General features: G+C 37.3%; 1 protein-coding gene across 2 annotated transcripts in view; it reads right to left on the bottom strand.

Moving 5' to 3' along the window:
- The window catches only part of INO80 (INO80 complex ATPase subunit), a 64,937-nt gene that overhangs the window by 16,064 nt on the left and 26,438 nt on the right, over window positions 1–22,435 (bottom strand). For both annotated transcript variants that reach the window (XM_077784158.1, XM_021533451.2), the window contains 11 exons: window positions 22,122–22,206; window positions 21,495–21,612; window positions 21,019–21,104; window positions 19,883–20,050; window positions 19,301–19,434; window positions 18,430–18,497; window positions 17,238–17,331; window positions 15,945–16,122; window positions 12,502–12,642; window positions 7,450–7,675; window positions 2,141–2,268 (listed from right to left, as the gene is read on the bottom strand). In XM_077784158.1, the coding sequence (XP_077640284.1) occupies window positions 2,141–2,268; window positions 7,450–7,675; window positions 12,502–12,642; window positions 15,945–16,122; window positions 17,238–17,331; window positions 18,430–18,497; window positions 19,301–19,434; window positions 19,883–20,050; window positions 21,019–21,104; window positions 21,495–21,612; window positions 22,122–22,206 (1,426 nt within the window). The remainder of the gene's footprint in view (window positions 1–2,140; window positions 2,269–7,449; window positions 7,676–12,501; window positions 12,643–15,944; window positions 16,123–17,237; window positions 17,332–18,429; window positions 18,498–19,300; window positions 19,435–19,882; window positions 20,051–21,018; window positions 21,105–21,494; window positions 21,613–22,121; window positions 22,207–22,435) is intronic.

Here is a 22,435-nt window from a genome sequence, read left to right as displayed (position 1 = left end):
CATTTTTCTAGTTCCCCATGAGGAATGACAAGAGTGGGGTGGGGGAAGCTCATAGGGACGCTTCAGTCTCATCTAGAGATCCTTGTATTAGACCTGCTTGAAAAATCTACCTGCCAGTCTTGTTCAATGTAAAGAGTCACCAATCCACCAGAAGTATCAGTCTAAGACAAACAATGAAACTCTTGCAACAAAGCATGGGAAAGAAACAACACATGATGACCTGAGTATGGTAAGAATGCAGTGCTGCTAAAGCCAGTGCTCTTCTGAGCTTCCACAATGGTACTTTCTCAGGAAAATGTTTTCCCTTCATATTATTTTACAGTCTAAATTGAGTTCTCTTCTGTTTTCACACAACTCATTAACGTTTGGTAGAGTATAATCAAGATGTATTACTTCATGCAGAACATAATTCCACACCTCATCTCATGAATACAATCTGATTCCCACTGAAACCATTGAAAATTACTCTTACAGAAGAAAGCAATCACATGGAGAAAAACAAACAGAATCTTAAAAAGTATGAAATACACATCTGCATGAAAAAACAATACTGAAATTATAATTGATCCTTTTCTGTTGAAAGAAAATATTTCTCCTCTTTGTATTTATATCTGCCATTTCATAATGACTGAACTGCGCAGCAGCTCTTCAACTGAAGCTACATAAAACAAACATTGTTTTATAACTTTGTAAACAATGTGCTTTGTGCTCTCTGCCCTGCATAGATTAGGTTAGTGCAATATAGTCCAAATACTGTTTAAAAAGACATCCTGTGTTTTTTCATATTCAAGTAGGCAGATATATTTTGACAGATCAGGAAAAAAACAGTTATCTACAGATACACAGGTTTTGCATGGATTTTCTTATTAATTAGTCCTTACTTGATTTTTAGCTTGCTTAACTTCAGCTTCTGTTACTTGGGTGGGGAGAAAGAAAAACAGAGGACTTAGTAAGTGGCTTATTTGGATAATAAAACACAAGTGAAGTTGAACATTCAGGAGATGGAATAGCAAAATGGTATGCTCATAAGCCTTTCAAATTCAACACTAAGAGAAAAGACAGGAGCACTAAACACAGCTTTATGAGCTTCATGGTGTAATGCAGGGTATCAACAAACCTACATCATGTCCAGTGTTTGCCAAAAAAAGAGGCATACAAAGCAATGCTAGGCAAAATGCCAAAATACAGAATTGCAACCATGCAAGTTCTGTTTTTCCTCACAGCAGCAAAAACAAAATTCAGCTTGTAATTTGTTATTGAACTATTAACTGCTGACCTTAAAATACTCTCTTGTTCATACAGAACTCATGACTTAGGCAGCTATTGATTCAGTCTTCTCACTTTTTCTCTTCAGTTTATTGTGGAGAAGACAGTATCCTAGCTCTTTGATGGCATAGCTGCTCATCAAATAAAGATTTTTTTTTTCTTCTTCAGATGAAGAATGTCTGTTTTTAAATTTTAAGTTATGACTTCATTACTTATTTCTTTCCTATCCTGTGTGCCAGAGAACTTCCTAATGTTTATGAAACTTTTGCAGACGAATCAGATATTAGAGGAAAATGGTAATAGTCTGTGAAATTACAAGTAACATAAACACTGTACAATTTACCACTGTTCTCCCTCTTCCTTCCAATAAAAAGGCATGCAGGCATCAAATGATAAAAGAAGGAAGCAGTTCAAACAGGAAAAGAGGACAATTAAGCCATGCAACCCCTTGACATAGGGCTCTGCAAATGCCAACACTTAACAAGGTGTCAAGATGCAAATGAACAACTTTATGGAAGAAGAATCCATGTTGGACAACTGAGTATATAGGAAGCACACTTGGTTCAGAAACCCCTTGAACTGCAAACTACTGGAAATTGAGTGAGTAATGGTGAAGTATCAGTATTCTTGTACGTATTTTCTGTGTAACATCTGCTGTTATACACTGGTACCAGTAGAACATTAGGTTGGACCTTAGGTCTAACTTTGTATGGCAGTTCTTATATTATCATATTAATGCATTAACCTCTGGGTATCCTCTGGTATAGTAATTTTATTTAGGTTTGCTGCATCCAAATTACTGTACTTTCTCCAAAACAGTGTTGCTAAATCTCCATGTTCATAATTTGTCTTCTGTCAGACATTACTCTCCTACCTCCAGTAAGTCAATCATCCGTGTCATCTGCGAGTAAATGAGAACTCTGTGTCCTTGAGATTTCAGCCGTGTCAATAGAAGATCAAGAGCATGAAGTTTTCCACTGTCAGTGATCAGACTCTCTTTATCTAATAAGAAATAGAAGAAAAGCAGGTAATTAATAAAGCAAACCCAGATACATGCAACAAATTATCTTCTAAGTGTTCCTAGGACCTCACTGCATTATAGTCTCTGAAGTAACGAGGTGTGATGGAAGAAACTCCAGCGTCCCTTCTGGATGATACTTAAAATCACAATGGTAACAATAATTTTTGTTTGCTGGGATGGGAGCAGACCCATATGCGCCACGTGGCAAAATGTCATTACAGACTGGTCATAAGTATGGACTCAATCTCTTTTTAGACAGTAATAACCTTCATTTAAGGTTTCATTCTGCCCAGATCAACAAGCACAATATGCTTTAACACTTGAAGAAATATTTTCCACTACACACATGAAAATGCTGTCCCTTGTACATTTGCTGCTACTTGTTGCTGAGGTTTAGACTTATCCTCCACAAATCAAACCCCTCACCTTCCCAGAAAAGAACAGTTGTCTAGATCACTGTAAAACAACAATCCCCTCACAGCACTGCCTTGAATCCTTCCCTGCCCTCTCCTTTTTTTCTTTTGTTTTGTTTAAGAAATGTTTCCAGATGGCAATCTTTTCAGTCACTTCAGATTTTATACTTCATGTCCTCTCTATTTCAGCACTGCTCATGAAGTATTTTTCAGGAAGGAGATCTTCCTGTTTGTACATTCTGTACATAAACTTCAATAAACAATACATTACTGTTGAAAGAGGATGAAGAGAAATTTTCTTCCAAAAAATTATCTGTTGGAAAGGCCATTGATGATTCTCTATTATTCTGGATGTCTGAACTTAGGTTTACAGCCAAAACGGAAAGCTGACAACTGCAGATGGTGCAGGCTAGTACAGAACCCAAGTATTTTCAGCATGCCTAGCAGGTAATGTTCTCTAATGTCTAGCAGGTATCAGTTTTGCACACTTCCTGCTTCACAGAATGAATTAACTCATGGGCTGAAGAAAATTCAGCTTTCTATAAGGCAGTTAACTGTCTTTCCCAATATCCCAATTTAAAAATATGTTATATACAAAATTAATTCTTTCATCTGACCACCATGTATTTTAATATAACCAAAAGCAGGTTCATAATAGTAGAGCACAGATCACATAACAGCACTCCTAAAAGGTCTTACAGCAGGCAACAGAGTCCATGAGTACCAAAGTGATGTGGTAGGTATGCAGCGATGTGGCAGAGTAGTAAGCGACTCCTGCACGTAGAGCTATGGGCTTGCTGGGAAAAGCCATAATGTAGTTGTTTTCTTTCAGAAGTATCTTTAGCTTAAATATAAATAATGGACTTGTTGCTGGAGTACACATCAGAACATCAGAAAATGCAACCAACCATCTCCTTTCTGAAATTCAAAAAATTGCGAGTTTCCATATGGTTTAAAATAATTAGCTAATCCACTTGCTCTATAGAACAATGCTGCAAATGGTCTCTACTATGGTAATTTTAGAGCCATGCACCTGTAATTCACTAGTTGAGAACCGAAGACAAGACAGGTCTGCTCTTTCTTGCTTGTCTGCCTGTCCGACTCTATTTCCTCCTTTTGGCAGTGATGATCTGCTCTGCCAGGAGCAAGTACCACACCATTGCTTAAACTGGTAGCAGTTACCTTAGGGAATCCATTAACTAGAGAGCTGAGCCCAGGAAATACTGTAAGCAAAACTCAAGCCCACACATCAGGCTAGCATTTAAGTGTAACATAATGTATAATTATGCATTCATCTCTAGAACAGCACACAGTCTCAATTACAAATAAATCATTAATAGCTTCATGCATTCTTCTAAGGAAAACCAAATTTTCAACTTAGGCAATTAAGTAAAATGGAAAAGACTTACAGCTACTTGGTTTTAAAATACACTTATGGAAGTCAAGGCCTTTGTTCAACAGCAGTATTTACTGTTTATAGAAAATGTTATTATTCCCCTTAATTATAAATACAGCCACGACACTCTGCTTTCATTCTAATTGGTCAGCCTGCTATTTCAGAACAGATTATACTGAGTGAAGCTACAGGAAAAGTCTAGATATATAATCTAGCCATAGTGACAAACTAACATGATTATTAATCAAAAGCTATCTAACTGGGAGAAAACTCAGAGAACCAACAGGGTCTGTTCAAAAGTTAGTGTTGAGAAGATCAGATTAACATACTAGCAAGTTTCCAAAAGCAAAATGCTACTCTTTTCCTCACAAAAGCACCAATAGGCAGAATAAAGCTTTGCTAACTGGAAATGATGTGTGTCCTCTGCTGCTGGCTCCTGAGGTCTCCATTGTGTAAGTTACTATTTTTAAATCACAATGAAATGCAAATTACAAGTAAAGAATTTATTTGCAGATTATTTGAAAAATTAGCAACTTGTTAACAGTTCATAAGTCATCCAATAGCTCAGCAGTAGAGAAGACTGCACTGGTGAGAAAGTTTTTAAGGTTTTTTGAGGAGAGCAAAACGGTACTACCAAAAAAGAGATTTATCATCTCTGGAAGAGAAAATAATTTGTCCTTAACCTGGCACCTTTAAGCATGCTCTCCTAATGCCATTGTGTTTTCCAATATCAAGTATTTTTCCATGCTGAAAGCCTGCCACCTAGTGCTTCAAACGACAAATTCTGGAAAATGGCAACAGAAAATGCAATAAACTCATGCCATCTTCAGAAAACACCAGAATTATTCAAAAGAAAATAAAAACTCCATGTCTTCCACCTCCACTTCTAATTTTCTATTACCTAGGAGAAGAAGAAAAATACTACTTTTTTAAAGGGGATTTCCAAAATTTGCAGTTCTACACATTTTTACATTTAATGATCAATAGCAACTTTAAATGGCAAATTCTTCAATTTTTTTTCTGTTGTTGTTTAAAAGGAACTTTTAAAAGTTTAAGTCAGTCAGGAGATAGAGGTCCTGTACTTTGCTTGCATTGGCAAAGAGCTCTCCCTAGGACAAAATTTTTGGGTTCTTTAGCACTGTATGAAATAAACAAGAAAAAGGAATCAGACCAAATGGCTGTCAGTCTGAAAAAAAAACCAAACCCAACTGCCTCCAGCCATGCTAGAATGTGGACATAAATTATCTACAAGGGGATGCAGTGGGCCTGGGAAGAATAGTTACAAATAATTATGACTCAGAATAACCTTTGTCAGGAGCTCTGGCTGATGACTGTAGCTGGGCTCAGCGCTCTCTGGAGAATGAGAAAAAATGCCTCTGGACATGCAAAAAGCAGAGGAAGGAGAGATAAAGTCTGGGCTCCAGTTGACACCCCTGGTTCCCCTCCTGACAGCACAATGGGGTCAGTGAGGAGCTAGCTGGCTCTCACAGTAAACAGCCAGTGAGGCCAGTGCTTTTTATCGATACTAAAAGGACTCAGACACTTCCTGCCATTTAATCCAGGACCATTTTTCTTTCAAAGAACAGGAAAAACCTCAAGAGATTCCCACAGTGATCACAGCTGAGCCTGCTGCCAGGGTACTGGGAACACCGAGTCCAGGAGAGGATAGATCAGGATTTAGGAAAGAGAGGTGGTGTCCCCCTTTTCTTCTTGTCACCTATTTGCCACAGGCCTCCACAGCAACCATTCCATTTGACATTTGCTACTTTAGCCTTGCAAATGGCTCCTTCAGCACATCACTCACTTTCTGAAAGGCATCATGCCTGTTTCTGCACCTATGAACACAGATGTCCTGTTGTGGTGTGTGCTCTCTCAGAGTAGGTTTAGGTTTGAATGCTACTTTCCACTAAAACACAGCTGTACAAAACGACTTTTTTACCCCATTTCTAGGTCCAATACTACCTAAATTGAGCCAGCTTTACGTAACACACTCATCCCAACCTCCTTCTCAACCAAATTCTGTTGCGCTTTGTCAACAATTTGCCCAACCTTGCACCTATTCTTTCACTTCTGAAAGCTTCTTGTACCTTATCTTTAGTCCTCTATCATTTTTTGGTAATAACAAAGTCCCCAGCTTAAAACGGAAGTCTTTCAAGAGAATGCAGCCCTCTCTCTTTTCTGCATTCGATGCTTTCTGCATTTCTCTATCCATGTTCTCTATCTTAATTTATCTCTTCAATACTTCCCATTTTTCTGCTACAGAGATTCATTTTCTTTTTCCAAATAACCAGCAAACAGTTTAGAGAATTTCTGAAGAAATTATAAAATCATCAACCTATGACTATTAATCCAGTGCAAGTTAATGAAAAATGGTTTCTCCATTACTTAGGTACAAACATGCTATGTGCTTCAAATGACTCTGAATACTTATGAAGGTACCTTCTTAAACCTGACTGTAGCAAGAAAAAGGCCACTTTCCTTTTACTGTACTAACTTCCCCTGCCAAACATCCTTGACCCAAAAGGGTCTGGGAATAACTTTGCATCTGGCAGTGTAAGCTGTTTTTCCTCTTGGCTATCTGTCAGATCTCTAGTACTTTCTGCAGAATTTTGCTTGCTTCTCAGGACCATCTTCTGACAGCTAGAGCATGTCTGGCCCATGAAAGTCACTGCAGAACTGGAAATCAAACCCTATGAGATCTTGGATTACCTTAGTCTAATTCTAAGAAAAAACAGTACATTTATTTTACTGGTACACTTTCCCACTTTACAAGGAAATATGAGTAAGTCTTTATTTCAACAGAAATTCAGTAAATTCCTCATGGCTTATTTTCCAGACTAATTTCCTCTGAACTTGGTCCTCAAACCTACCCTTCTCATGGCAGACTGCCACAAGTAATTTTAACCTTTTCACCATGTTGATCAATAAAAGATCTTTTAGAACAATATGAAGCTCTTTCAACACCTTAGGAGGCAAGTTACGTCTCTAACTTTTCATGTAATCTTCCTATCTCCAACCTCAAAACAGTATTTGGTTGTGAGAGCAGACTGTGCTCTAGTAAGCAAGTCTATCTCTTTACAGTCATTTGGAGGATTGACATACAAAGGAAGGTTTGTAAGCATTAGAAAAACCTGTATTACACGTTTTCAGTATCCATCGAATATTTACTTCAGAAAGAGGATGCAAAATTATGGTGTATTTTAAGATACCAAGTTAACTTTCACTCAGAAGGAAAAACAAACACACAACCATCCCCAGCCCTTCAAAAAGCCCACAGCCAAGCACATATTACCACCAAATAACAGATGTCCTTATTTATCTCATCTCCATTTCACTACAAATTCCAAACTTACCTGGTATCCTGATAAAAGACCAGCCATTCTGAGGCCTGATCCCTAAGAGCCCTCCTGGATGCTCTGGGAAGAACTGGGAGCACTGCTTCAGCCAGTCAGCTGCTAGCTCAGGGGATCCATGGAGTACGCACTGCTTTGCTTCAAGACTTCCTCCTTCCCTTAGTGCCCTGCGCTCGTATTCTGCACTTCGGTCATTGCAGTAGAACTCCAGTGGCACAGCTGTTACCTGCAAGTAAAGCAATAATAATCTATATTCTTGTTCACATTTCTCCCTGTCCCCAAATCTCCATTTCAAATACCTTACCATGGGATCAAATTTTAAAAGTCAAGTGATTATGCAATGTAGAAACAGAAAACAATCCTTGGTTGAGCTTAAACCAAGCAGAGATGCAACATCTCCCCACTCCACAAAGAACACCATATGAATGACCAGGCACAAAAAACCTGCCTTTGATAAACTATGCCTTCTGCCAACTGCTAGCAAAGCTAGAAGAGTAATACCCTTGCTCTAACTCTCCTTTTGCAAAGATTTATTTTAGTTCCACCCTTTACAATCAAGTATTTATCTCATTAGCAGAAATTACACAGATTGTCCTTAACAGAAATTCATGTGATAATTCAAAATTAGAGTGATTCATAAATTAGAAATGGGAAAAAAAGGAACAGCATATTTCTAGGGCTTTACAGCTGCTTTGAATGAAGTGGGCCACAGAAATAGTACTCTTTTTCTTGTGGCATTCTATGAATCCTATGCCCTATATACCTGTTTCAGTATATACAACCCAGCTGGACAGACCAGTGTTGCAAACACGGGAAGTGTGATTTCATGCCATGTGAGCTGTTCTGGAACAGCTCCATCAGTCTAACTCTCCCTTTTCTGCCCCATCTACCCAAATCTGTACAGAGTGGAAGGTGCACGTGATCTGAACAGCTGAATGCCAATGGCTGCAAGGTGCTCAAGAAAAACTGTTCCAGCAGACAAGGCTAGATTTTGTAAAATCTGCAGCTTTCTCATAGGTCTCCCTTACCACAACAGGACAACAACCAAAAGTGAAACTGAGCCATGGTACACAGCAGGACAGACTGCTCTACTGCATTTAACTTCAGATACTTCACCAGGAGTTAAATACCATGATCCAAAGTAAACACAATTGCAACACTTTAAGGCAAATATAAATGCAAAACAATTCACTGTCTAGAACAAGATTTAAATCAAAACAAAACAACATCAACAAAAAAACAAACCAACAACACATTACCAACTTCTTTCTACATTTTTTGAATGTAAGTCTGTTTTGGGAAAGCATTCTGGGGTGTTTACAAGAACTATTTATAACCAAGTTTACAAAAAAAGCTAGTAGAAGCTTTTACATACTATCTAAAGACTTAATAATGTGTTAAAAACTCACAAAGAAATGAAAACAAATTTTACTATTAAGACAACCTTACAATACAGGCCAGTAATAGAGATTTGAAGTGCTGTGACAATTTCTTCACCAATGTAAGAAGTAAATGTATCATTAATTTAGAGCTCATTGTTGCTTTTATTTCAGAAGTACAATGAAAAAGTCCCCCATGTACTGTCATGTAAGTTAAAAATATTGTCATGAATCCTAATAGTGTGCAAAATGACATTCCCTCCAGGACTATGAAAAGCAATGTAACAAATGAACAACAGAGAAAATCAAGCTTGTGAGAGTTTTCACATTTTAATAAGGCAAGTGGGGCTGCATAGGAAGAAACAGTACAGGAGGTCTACAGGTTTTCATGGTGAACACTAAGCAGCGGACTTCCTGCAGAATTGAGATGGGGTGGGAATTAGGGTGATAATGGGACATCTGAAACAATAAACACAATAAAATAATTGTATTTTTATTGCAGATTAAAAGCTTCTACATTTGAAGGGGGTTTAAATTTTTGTTCCAGCTTACTCTGCTGTGATAAAACTGCTATATTGAGAATAATATAGACAACAGTGTATCATGCAAATGAAAATATTTTAACAGATTGCCTTAATAAGCAATAGATAATTTTTAAACATTGCATTTTAGAACTGTAAGGCAAAGAGAGCAACCCATACCTCAGGACTGCCTGGTATCTTAGATGTTGGCTGTACCTCTCTGAACATTCATCAGCTAACTCAAAAGTAACATGTATTAAGCAAGGTTTCCTAGCTGGAACTGTGGTCCAGACCAGTTTCACAGGAGTTCTTCTCATAGGAATAAATTAATCTCATAGAGATTTCTGTTTACAAGGGCCAAACAATTGTTTAAACAGATTAATGAGCACAGTTGTAGCACTTAAAAAGCATACACAATCTCTGTAATAATGGTAAAGTCATTGTTTTTCAAGATGCCAAGAGCTATTTTAAAACCTGTCTATGGGCCTTACACACAACCACACAAAACACTGCAAAGTGAAACAGGGTGTGTTAAGACTCTGGACACATATCCACTACCTAAAAGGTACTAGATTTGCTGCTATCCTGTACTGCCACCTGCAGTCAAAGCATATGTTTGACCTTTAGGAAAAAGGGCAAAACCTCTTTCAAAATGCAAAAAATTCAAAATGCAAGTAAGTTCTGTCACCTGAACACTGACATACACCACAAATGATGGTACAGACTTAGGTTGTTTAAGAGACACTATTCGTCACCACATTTCAGTTCATAGTTCTACACCAGACACACTGGAACAAATACTGTTTTCAAGCACAGACAATTTGCCATATTGATTTCCAAAGACCTAGATTTTCCACTCCTTGAACAGGCAGCCACTACACACAAAACAGAGCAGACTAACTTCTGACACAGAAACATATCCTATCTTCTGAAAAGAATATACAGATTTGTACACCAGGAATTTTACAAGACAAACAAAGTCAGAATATTCTACAAGCCATGTTTCACTAACACCTCAACCTAAGGAAGAACTGGTAGGGACAATCGACTCAGTGCTTTTTCTACACTAACAAGAATCACTCTTCCTACATATCCCATGCAAAACTGATTGACCTCTGAGGACCTAAAACTATCTTTACCATCAGTTCCTTTTTTTTACACAATGAAGGCACATACTTCTAGGGTAGAGTCCTGTATCTTTTACATGACCTTACAAGTGAAAACACCACATTTCTGAAATGGACAAAAAAAAAAAAATCTTTCATTCAAGTTTGTTCACTCTTTTCTTTATTTTGTCATGGTGCATTTTGTCAAATTTTTCTCCCCACAGGTTTGTTTTTGTGGTTTTACTCATAATAAAAGGTAGAGCACAGTCCTGAATACTAAATCCTCCTCTGTCAACACATTATTGTCGAACTGATTGATTGTAAGAGTCATGGTTCAGAAACACATCAAAAATACAGTGATAGGGATGTATGAATGCATTTCCACCCTAAATTAAACAACTTAATTTAGCTAAGGCAATTGTAAAATGCTTCCTGCATTTATCTTCATGCAAAGTTACCCTTCCAGACATTGTGAGATGACCAAAATGGCTTCAGACAATATTCCAGTGTGTAAGAAATCTATTGAAATTAAACCAAACAGTATAATTCAAAATTTCATTAACTTCTTAATGACAATGCAAGATGCATCCTCCAAGTTACATTTTTTATGATTGAGACCTGTCTGTACTCATGAAAACTGCCTGCATAGAAAGAAGACTGACTCTCTCCCCCAGCTGCTACATAAACATATGCTCCTATTTCTATCATTTGCTCCATTAACTTCCCAAAATTCATCAGAGGTCAAACAACAACAGAAGACTATAGTTTCTGGGAACGTATGTGCTCTTTCTGCTCTTTCAGGTCTTCTACACTCTTGCCAAAAGTTTCTAAGAAGCATGAAATTAAATCTTTGTACTCCTAGAAACAAAAAGACATGTCTACACTTTACCATTTTTATACACCAGCCAAACCAAAGCAAATAACTTTTTTTCACTAGAATAAATGTCAGATATGATTTCTTTTCGCCTTTCCCCTCATTTGTAGCCTTCTAAGCCCCTCTCCACCCTTTCTGCTGTAGGGGAGCAATTCAAAGTATTCTTCACCATTATGCAAATCTAGGTACAAAGAGGGATAAATCAAAGGAATTTGAAGGTGGTTTTCACTATTTACTCTAAGAATAATCTCTTGCTCTCCAGCAAGGCAGTACAATTTTAACAGGGAGGTGACATTTGACTTTGAGCAGTTCAGCTGGATTCCCAGCCCTAGAGCTGCTGACACAGATAAAATTCAGCTTGAGCAGCACCAGGTAGGTAATGAGCTTGCATTCGTGAGGTCTTGCTTGCCATCCACCCTTCTCCAGATGCAAAAGTATAATTGCACATCATTTAATTAGGCCTACAGCAGTAACTTCAACAGCAACTAAAGAAAATAACATCTGGATGGTCTGGTAATAAAATTGTATTTTGTCCAGTTTTGTCAAGATCCAACAACATGGAATGCAATAGCCATAGACCTAATGAAGGTCTCTTGTGTCAGCCAGGAAACTTCAAGTGAATTAATTTCAAAATTCATTTAATAGATGATGGAGAACCCCATACAGTAGCACTAAATATCCAAGAGACCTACAAAATGCCAACTTGACTAATCCTTATATACTGCAATTTGGTGTTTCCCCTCTCGAGCATAAGTGAGGAAACAAACACCCTTTTCAAAAAAGTATTGCTTCCCAGCCTCTCCTATGTCATCAGAGTTGACCAAACAATCACCTCATTCTGTGGTGATGACACCTAAATCTCCCCCTTGAATTATCAATTAATAATTTACTTTAATATCTCTTCTATAACTGCTTTAGGTATTAGGAGAGAAAGTGAAATCTTAGAACAGCTCCTGCTGGGTGCATCTTACAACTTTCCTTTTCCCCTCAGTACACATTACAGTCACTTCCCCTATGAAAAACCACTTTGAATACCATAGCAAAAGGATATCCTCACAACAGTTTTACCCAACCAAAAGAAAGCCGTATATCATTGTGTTCCTAAGACACAATTCTACCAAGCTTTAAAACACAATAGCAAATACGTAATTTACAACTCAACTTGGACTTACCCGTGGACTGGCCATGCACAGGAAGGACGGCAGCTCAGTCACCTGGCAGCATCGTACACATGAGGTAGCTGTTCTCCTTCTATATATGACATGGTCTGAATAGCCAGTAACTGCTTTACAGTGGCTGCTGAACACAAGGTTCTGAAAACAAAATTAAAATTAAGAAGTTAATGTCTATGAAGACTCCTCTCAAATCTTGTATCCGCCCATGAGGATACAAGACAGGAAGACAGACAAAGCACATTCCATATGTATTTCTTTTTGAATAAGGAAAATTCTACACATCTTCTGCAGTGACTATGTGAAGCATCTTTGTGTGAACATTCAAATCCAGAAATATTTGCAATCAGACTAGATCATATCAGTACTTGTCTTGATTCTCAGTTGGAACCAGAAACAAGTTTTTCTACCTTTGAACCTCCTGAATTTAGCTTTTCTAATGAAGGCAGTACAGGAATACTCTAGTAGGTCAGATGCTCAGGGTGTTTTCTAGCTACTCATTTAACTATTCTGAGTTAAAATTAAATTTTGCAGAGAAAAAAATTTAAGATTACTTTAGGGCAATTGAAGTACCTAGGAGGAAACTAAGCTTCAAGAAGATACCCAAAATAAGAGAAAAATATTTGTACCTGGGCATTAATTTGCTTTGAGTGCTAGATTCCTGTGTACAAACTATGAGCAGGTCACATAAGAAACATCACTCTGAATTTTGACATATGCAGTTGTATTCATGAATGGAGCAGTCACCAGATATAACAGGGACAGTGGAAACCCATCAGCTCCCCATCAACTACACACATGGAAAGACTGGGTAAAATTACAGAACTGAACACAGCCACAGCTCTGAAATGGCTCACATACTTAAGTACAACAAAGCCAAAAACCAAAGAGTAAGATTGTTAAAAGCCACAAATGTACAGCTAAGCACTCCAAAGTAAGTCTTGAAAGAGGGTCTCCTATACTGCAAATAGAGCTGTACATAAATATAGGTGATTGCTACCAACATCTTAAGCCCATTAACACTCCTACATTTTTTAACAGAAACAAAATTACAAAAGGAAAGGAGGGAAGGGTTCATGTAAACAGAGCAGATTTTATATTAATTTAATTGAATGCATACAAATTAATACATATGTGGAGGTGTTGAGCAGGGGCAATGAAGAGACTTCACACTCTCCAAGCAATTTCTGTATTTACATGATTAAACATATCTTTAGACAGATGTTACTTCAATTTCAGAAATACCCATTAAAAATAAATGTGTTCCTTTTTCAACTGACTTATTTTCATGTTTTGTCTCTTACATCAGAAATGCTGATCTGAGCAGTTAAGAAAAGCATTTCCAGATTTTTACCATTTCCTCTTTCCTCACCCTCCTCATTCCGTACATGTTACTACCTTATGAAGCCCAAGAGGAAGCCTTGAGGAATGTTACATTGAAAGCTTCTCCAATTTGCGCTAAGGAAAAAGTTAGTTCATTTCACACACAATAATGTGCAGTGCTAAATGACAGGCATGTAAAGGGCAGCTTGATTTTCCACTCTTCTTTAGGTTTTGAACTCCCTAACCACCCTTTCTTTTTTTTTTTTTATTTTAAAGTGTTTTAAACATAAGCTCTGTAAACAAAATTCTGTAAATATAGCTTCTTTTAAAGTGACTGCAGGTAGTAATTTGTCTAACAGGAAGGCTAGAAAACAGCTTTAAAGTATCTGTCATAACTGCAGGGATATTCTTCCTTTAGATTTATGGGGTTATCACAAATGCACTGTACTGCACACACCAATGAACTCTGCTCCTCAGCTGGCTTTTTCCTGTATTGAATGTATTAGATGCAAGAGTCATTAGTTATACACAGTCAACAGCCCTGGGAACCCCTAGAACACAATTACTGACATCCTCAAAAAATAGAAATTTTTGGAGAAACGAAATTAATGTTTAAATCTTGCTAAACTGTGGTATAGGTGGGTCTGTAGCCTATCCAGATGGTTTGCATTTAATCATTAATATTAAAACCCACACATGTATATTCCACATCTTACATTTAAAATCTACAATCTCAATCCATCTTCTGTCCTTCAGAAAATCTAATGATTTTCATTTTGATATTCATACAAACCAAAGGCTATGTAAGAACTTAGATAAATCTTTCTACATATGTAAAAATGAATGTTACCTTCTCTAAGTGCACACAACTTCTGATACCATCTTCTTTATTGCCACACTTATGACACCACACAAATTCTCCTTAACCATACCAACAAGAGGACAGAGCTACCATACAGTCTCAGAGACTGCACTCAGCACTGCAAGCACTATAGAAAGAGCTGACTGTAATCTTAAAAAACTAACTGAAAGCAAATTCATATAGCATAGAGATTTTATCAAGCTAGACATGGAAACACAGACTATTGAAATACCAGCACAGCCAGAGTTAACAGGCACACATTCACTTGGCTGGCTCTTTGTTTGATAACTAGGAGGACTCATTTTGTTGGCTTTGCTGTTAAGACTGCAAAACATGACACCAAGTCCAAGGTTGGTTTCCTACTGCTTATGAGTCTTCAATTTCAACTTCCTCTACACAATATTCAATTGAATTCTGGCTATCTCCTTTCCCCTTCCAGACTCATGAGCAGAAGCAATATTCCCTAGAGAAATTTGGCACAATCTCACTGTTTCAGAAAATATTTTTTTTTACTGCATATCTGCTAACTGCCCTAGATGTTTTCCTGACTCCACACTAGCACTTCTGTGAACTTACTTCCCAGTGAACTGAATCAATGAAGCCTTAATCTCACTCAGGAAATCAACTGCAATTTAGTAACAAAAAGGCAAAATCTTCACACATATCCTAGGCCAAAGATTAACAAAAATGATCTTGCATTACACAATAATTTGAATACATCTGATCTACTAGACAGTAGCAGAGGTAAATTTCAGAGTAGAAATACAGCACTGAAAATGCTTGTTCACCAACAAGCATTTGTTGGTGTGAGGCTGATCTGTTTTTCCCAGCTGCTGCAAGAATGTATTGAATTGGACAAGAAAAGAGTAGTTTCAGCCAGAAAATGAGCATTTTGCATGTAAAAAACATTAAAAAATTCTTAAACTTATATATAGTCTACCCCTGACAAATCATGAGTCTAGTTCTGTTGCTGCTGTATCTACTTTTGGTGCTCCAGTAATATTTTGAAGTCTTCTAAGTCAACTGATTTATTCATTATATGAAGTTTTGAAATGTAATGCCACATGTGAAGGAGATAGGGGTTAAACTATTTTTCTCTTCAGCACTCTAAAGTCTCTTAACTGTATCTAAAAAAGCAGACAGTATCATCATCCCATTATCAAGTCTGTTTTCCCTGTTTTGTAAGGACAGAATGGTTTTCCCATTTGTCACTCATGAGGATTTGCTACTGTCTCCAGATCACAGAAATTTTGCTTACCTGCAGCAAAGTGCAGCTGTGCAAGTTAGGGAAAGACAGCGGGAAATTTACATCAAGCAAGAAATCCCTGTTCCTCAGAAAACATGACCCCTGCTCTTTGTCCTCTTCAGTCTCCATCCAGGAGCGCATGTGATGGAGCCTGTAGGATGCTTTCAGAGACAGGAAAAGAGCTAACCATCTGAAAAAAAACACAGGAGATGCATTTATTCACTGCTTTGTGAAAGGAAGGCTTGAATGTATTTATAGCATAACTGTATCTGACAGAAAAGGGGTTTTTGTCAGAATTATCAGGCTTATAGCATCCTGCCTTAAAGAAAATAATTTCTAATAGACATCTTCAAATTTTTCTTATTTCGTTTTTTTTTCTAAGGTGGCTTAACTGAATCTAAATGATTGTATCAGGATATACTTTGAAGCACTTAATCTAAAATGGTCAAGCCCCAATTAGCCACTATGATTTAAAATTGCACTGACTTCTCTGTAAATTACATATAAATTATTTATAACAACATGCGGAATGAATTCAGAATTTATCATAAATACTATTGACACACATCAAGAGAAATCTGAATTATGTTACTGAAGTGCAGTCAAGAAACAGTAATTCAAAATAATCAGAACAAAAAAAAAATCATATTACACTTAAAAAGCCATAAAGCAAAACATCTCTATTTAATAATAAAGACTTGCTTCTAGTCTAAAATTTCTTACAGTCCCTATTAACATGACACAGAGTCCTTTCAGACTACAACTACACTATAATTTAAAAGATCACCTCTCCTTTCAAGATAATACAGTTGACACAAGTTCAAAGCCTATGCCTCAGAATCACATTCTATATTAAAAACAAGACATGTGGAAAGTATGGCTCAGGGCTGAAGAATAACTACCACAGCACAAGCTTATTCCATGTGTGTTTAAAACAAACACTCAAGTGCAACTGGTAAGAACTGCACTGAACTGGCCTTACAAAGTCTGGATTTTGCACTTGATAACACCAGCAACCTGCAGTGTGACCCCAAGCAAACTCTCCTTTTGCACTTTGACCATCCTGTGTATTTACAATGTCAACGCTTTGTAACACAGGGTTTCTTGTGACAGGGGCATAAAAACTGCATTGCATAATGGTGTCCCATGTCTGGAGGAACACTATCGAAGTTGTTCTAGTATTAGAAAATGATACAGACATAATAATATTAAGAGGCATAGAAAATGCAGGTTTAGAGAGGAATTACTGACTTTTCCTGTCATTTTCCTGTAATTACTAAAAGAGAAAAAAAAAGTTGTCCTCACCTGGCTAAATGTCCCTGATTCATAAGGTTTGCCATTTCTGCTGGAGAGACATCAATAAACCGGAGGAAAGAAAAACAGCTTTCTTCATTGATGCCTAGATCACAGAAATACTAAAGTTAGGCCAACACACTTCACAGGCACTCCTAGCTGAAAACCAAATTTACTTCATCAATTCAGGATACACATTCTGTGGCACATGATAAATCTAGGTAAGTAAACAGGAGAACCTAATTTAACCTAGATCCTTTAGAAATACTGAAAATTAAATTTGAATCTCTGTTGCCAGACTCCACATTCCAATTCATTTTCCAGTGTGGGCAAGAGAAGGGCTCTTAGCAAAAAAAGAGAAATACATTCTAGGTCTAGGACATTTGTTTCAGTTATTAAGAATCAATAGGCAGCGTGCTTATTTGCAAATTTGAACAAATATCTTCCAGACAACTGACCAGAACATGCATACTTCAGGATGCCTGTCTCATGCTCCCTCTCACCCAGGAAGTCAAATGGGTTAGAAGGAGCTGCAGGTATTGGTAGGGAAAAGCTTTGCAGGCCCACCCTGTGCACTGCATAGCCCCAACACCAGCTGAAGAGGTCCATGCTAACAGATTTCAGCATAGTAATGCAGACAATATCTCTCTTGTTTTACACTTCTGAAGATTTTCCCATCTCAGTAGCTGAGTGATATAATTAGCTCTTGTAGAAAAAATACTCAATCATCTATAATAAATTGTATCTGTCAATAACAGCAGCTTTTCTGGGGTTTTTGCTCATTGATAGATCCTGGGTCACTTGCATCTCATCTAGTTTCTAGCTGAAAGTAACTTGGCAGTTTAAGATACAACACAGAATGTTCTGAAATTAATCCAAGACTTCTTAGAATTGAATCTGTGAAAATTCACTTTAGACTAAAAAGGCAGCACTAATCTCTTGAAGCAAGTTAAAACAAGACAGCCTGAATTAAGATACTGCACTAGGATTAAGCAGTAACTAAATGACAGGTTATGCACAGATTCTTCCAGCTGCTTTCCATCCTTTCCTCTCTGAGCAAATGAAATGTATGTACAAACACTAACAAAATTCTAGTAAATTCTAATCAGATTATCTAGGAGAACTAATTAATCTCGTCTCTCAGTCCTTCCCTCTGAAGAAGATGTATTAAAATCCAACTTGCTTCCCAAGACTGAAAACTTACCCTTCCTGTGGAAGAGAGACTGCTGGATATGATCTGGTGCAAATGGTGAAAGTAAAACCCGTAACCACCTGAAAATTAAAGGAACAAAACCAAACAACATCACTAAGAAGGTGTTAACACATAACACGTTCAATCACACAATCAGCAGAAGATACAGAGTAGCCATTCACTTCTTCACTGTAAGTATTTAGAGCTCTGAATATCTGGAATTGCACAGCAGTAGAAGGAAAGTGTCATCAGTCTACATGCACTGCTGTTAATTTGACACTGAGACACAACATTGTTGTGCTAGAACTGCATTATATGTTCTAGAAAAGCTGATCTTGTCTTTACATCTCTCTCATCTCTTCCCTGAGCACTTCTCATAACTGAATGCAGACAAAATTAATCCAGAACTGCCACAGTTGGAGAAAACAGCAAAGTAGCAAACTGCACTTGGGCAGATTCTCCTCATCAAAGGTGAGCATTAAAAATTGTCAAGGCACTAGCAGATGCTCATGTTATACCATGTTGCAACAGATACTGACAGCTTCCTTCCATGAGAAAACTCACTGAAGAGAAATCAGGTAGGGCTTCTTTTTTGTTTCAAGGATCTTTAAAAACTTAATTCTACTGCACATCATCAGCAACAACTCTAAATTCCTCTTTCTGGCTTTCTTACTCAGTCAAAGGGATATTCTGTGATTAGGATTCCACCGAGAAAGGGCACCTATATGAGATGTTTAAGAGCTGAATGACTAAAAGGAAATGGATTGCTCAGCCAACATCATTTAAGTACACCAGGTAAGAAAGCTAATTAGCATTTATAAAAAATAAGTGTAAGTTATAATACTAAGTATGCTAAACTGGATAGGAAGTTGAATAGGCTTGCCTGTCCCGTGAGTGATTAAAGACCCTGATCTGTCCATGACGGTAGATGAACTTGGAAATCTGGTATGGCTTTAGGGAGATGTGAAATGGAGACCAAGTTTCTTGTCGCTCAAACAGCTCTGGGTGATTGCACACCTGTAAGACAGAGAGCATGTCAAAAGCTGGCAGGAATTAATTTAGTCTGATGCAGCATCTATATCCCAAATCACCCACGACCAATGATCACTAAAACTTTAGTACTGCTTAATTTTGCATGGTTATTTTGGTGTATCTGCTCACACTTCAATATGGCATCATACTTTTCGCTATTCATATAACAGATACTGCCTCTTCTTCCCAAGTGAATGGCTTCCTTCAACCAAACCAACCTTTGTAACTAAACCAGCTAGCAGATGCATGCATCATAAGGCTAAAGCTCTTCTTCATCAATGCTACACTGCATCCAAAACACAACTGAATTGCATGCAAACTTGCTTGTCTATGCCAGATTTTTTTCCATATGGTGTTTTCTAGAAGCCATATCTTAGTTTTGTGCTAATCAATGATCATACTTTTCAAAAATTATTATTTAAAATAGCCTTACCTTCCTAAACTGCATGACTAGATTCATGAGACTACTAGTGGTGGTCTGTGCTTGCTGAGTAGTGCCCATTGATGACTGCAAGAGGTCATCAATAGAGATTTTGTTTTTCAGAGCTTGGTACAAGAGCTTCTGTCGACTTGTCTGCTGGCAGTACATAAGAATTTCAATCTGCAAAATGATAATGAGATTTAGTTATTTCTTTCTCTTAAATGAAGATGATAACATCAGTGCACACAAAGCTGAAACACATCTTGAGGAAAATGCAACTTTCTCAAAAAATACATTTATAGGCAGTTGCATTCAGATGTGCATTTCAGGATCTAACCTGGAAAGGACTTAACTGATAGGTGTGTTTTGGAAGGCTTGTGTAATGATGTAGGAGACAGACCTTTAAAAGCACGTGAACACAACTAAGTAAACAGATGGATTCTTAAGAAGCTGACATCAACCTGCAGCTGATCAGTTTAAAATCTGACTGCAATTCTACCAACCTATAGCTCCCCATTTAGAGCCATGCTAAGGAGTGTAAAGAGCCCACAGCAGTGACAGGTGCATCGCACAAGTGGGAAATACACTGAAATTAATAAGCACAAATTAATCAGAACAAACCAGGTATCTCTCAGCCAATGTCTCTCAACCTGGGGACTCTTGACCACAAGATCATCTAGTATTGCTAACATATATATGAAATTAAGAGAAGGGCAAGAGAGAAGAGCTTGATGCTGCCACTATGTATTTCTTTGTATAGGCAAGCAAAAAAAAAAAAGGATCTTAGACCCATGCCAAATCCTTCACAAAGACAACTGGAAATGTTTATCACTCAGTAATTGATGCATTGATCTCCTTCACTGCCATTAGGGATGCTTCTATCAACTTAACCAGGACTGAAAATACTTCATTCTTAACTGGTAAAAAAATGTTTTTCCAAGAAAAATGTTTGTTAATTAGACATTGTTTAGTTATATTCACATCTAATGACAGTGCTGGGAGGTGGTGCAAGAGGGTGAAGGTCGAAGAGAAGTCTACAGTCAAATTTCAGGTATGCAGACTGACAAACAAGTTTGCAAAAACCATATCAGAGAACAGAGCTATGACAATAGAGCTGTAATACCCATTCCAGAAATACTTTTTCTCACCTTATCTGATAGTTCATTTTCCACATCCTTCTTGATTCTTCTCAACATGAAAGGCTTCAGGATCATGTGCAAGCGGGATAGCTGGTCTGAAATAAAGGGGAAAGAAAGAACAATTACTTCATCAAAAAAGAAAATTATATAGTGTTTATGACAAATTAAGTCTCTAACTGCTCAGTCATTTCCCCTCATGTGAGTTCTTACAGCATAGAGTTGATATTTCTCTGTTGATTTTTCTTTCTTAAATGAGTGCTGTGCTACACTGTTTTTCTATTCATTACACATGCTATATTACAGTCAGAAACAGAAGCTTCAACATAACCTATCAACAACAATCCAGTAATGTTCCAATCTCATTATACATTCTCTGCTTTAGATGCTACATCTCATAAAAAATTTAGCCATTATTAGTTTGAAAAGGCATGAAAAGGCAACAGATTCTTAATATAAAAATTATAGCAGTTACACATTGCACTCACTCTCATCAATAGCAGATTTGTTCTCCGCATGGCTCTCTATGTCCTTAGAAAACCACTCATTAAACTCTTCATGGGAATCAAACAGTGTTGGCATGATAAAATGCAGCAGGGCCCACAGCTAAAAGGAGAGGAGAAAACACCAGATTAGCAAAAGTCATCCTACTGTGGACACAGTAACTGGGGATCCCAAAATCTTGCAGCTCTTTATAAGCAAAATCACTTCACTAGATCATGAGACATGGCAAAATTAAACAAAACCCCAGCTGCATTCCCTTCCTGCCTCCCCCCACAATGCCACAGATAACAACTTAACAGAACTCTATTAGAAAGCAGTGACACAGTCTAATTACTTCAGCCAACAAAAGGAAAAATCACTAGAACTAGATTTAATCCTGTAATCTAAGTATTACTTCAAATATCTTTAGTTTTATTTAAATGTATATCAAGTTTCCATATTTTTCCCTCCCAGGGCTGATCCCATGTTTGTTTGCCACTGGTTGCCAGCCACACTTGCTACAAGTATGATACCACAACCACACAAATACAACAGATTTCTCAACTGTTTACATACACTTAGTATGTATCATTGTTACAAAGAAAAATCCACTCTTTTGAGCTCCCAAATACCTCAGCCATTGTGTTCTGGATTGGGGTCCCAGTCAACAACAATCTGTTTCGACACTGGAATTGCAGTAGGATCTTCCAACGAACACTGATGAATAAAAGCAAGAAAAATAATTTCTAGAGAAAACTGCAGAATGATATGAAACATAAGGTATTTTAAGGCAAATTGTTTCCCATGAGTTTCCCAAATGATCTTTGGAAGTGACTGGACAAAACTATTACAGCTGTTCCCCAGTCCTTCAAAAGACAACTACAGGAAAAAATAGCCATTTTTCAATTTAAAAAAATTTAAATAGTTTAATTTATTTTATTTTTTT

The sequence above is a fragment of the Lonchura striata genome, chromosome 6 (genome assembly GCF_046129695.1).
Source record: "Lonchura striata isolate bLonStr1 chromosome 6, bLonStr1.mat, whole genome shotgun sequence".
In the NCBI taxonomy this organism is placed as follows: Eukaryota; Metazoa; Chordata; class Aves; order Passeriformes; family Estrildidae; genus Lonchura; species Lonchura striata.
This window is presented reverse-complemented; position numbering and strand designations above follow the sequence as displayed.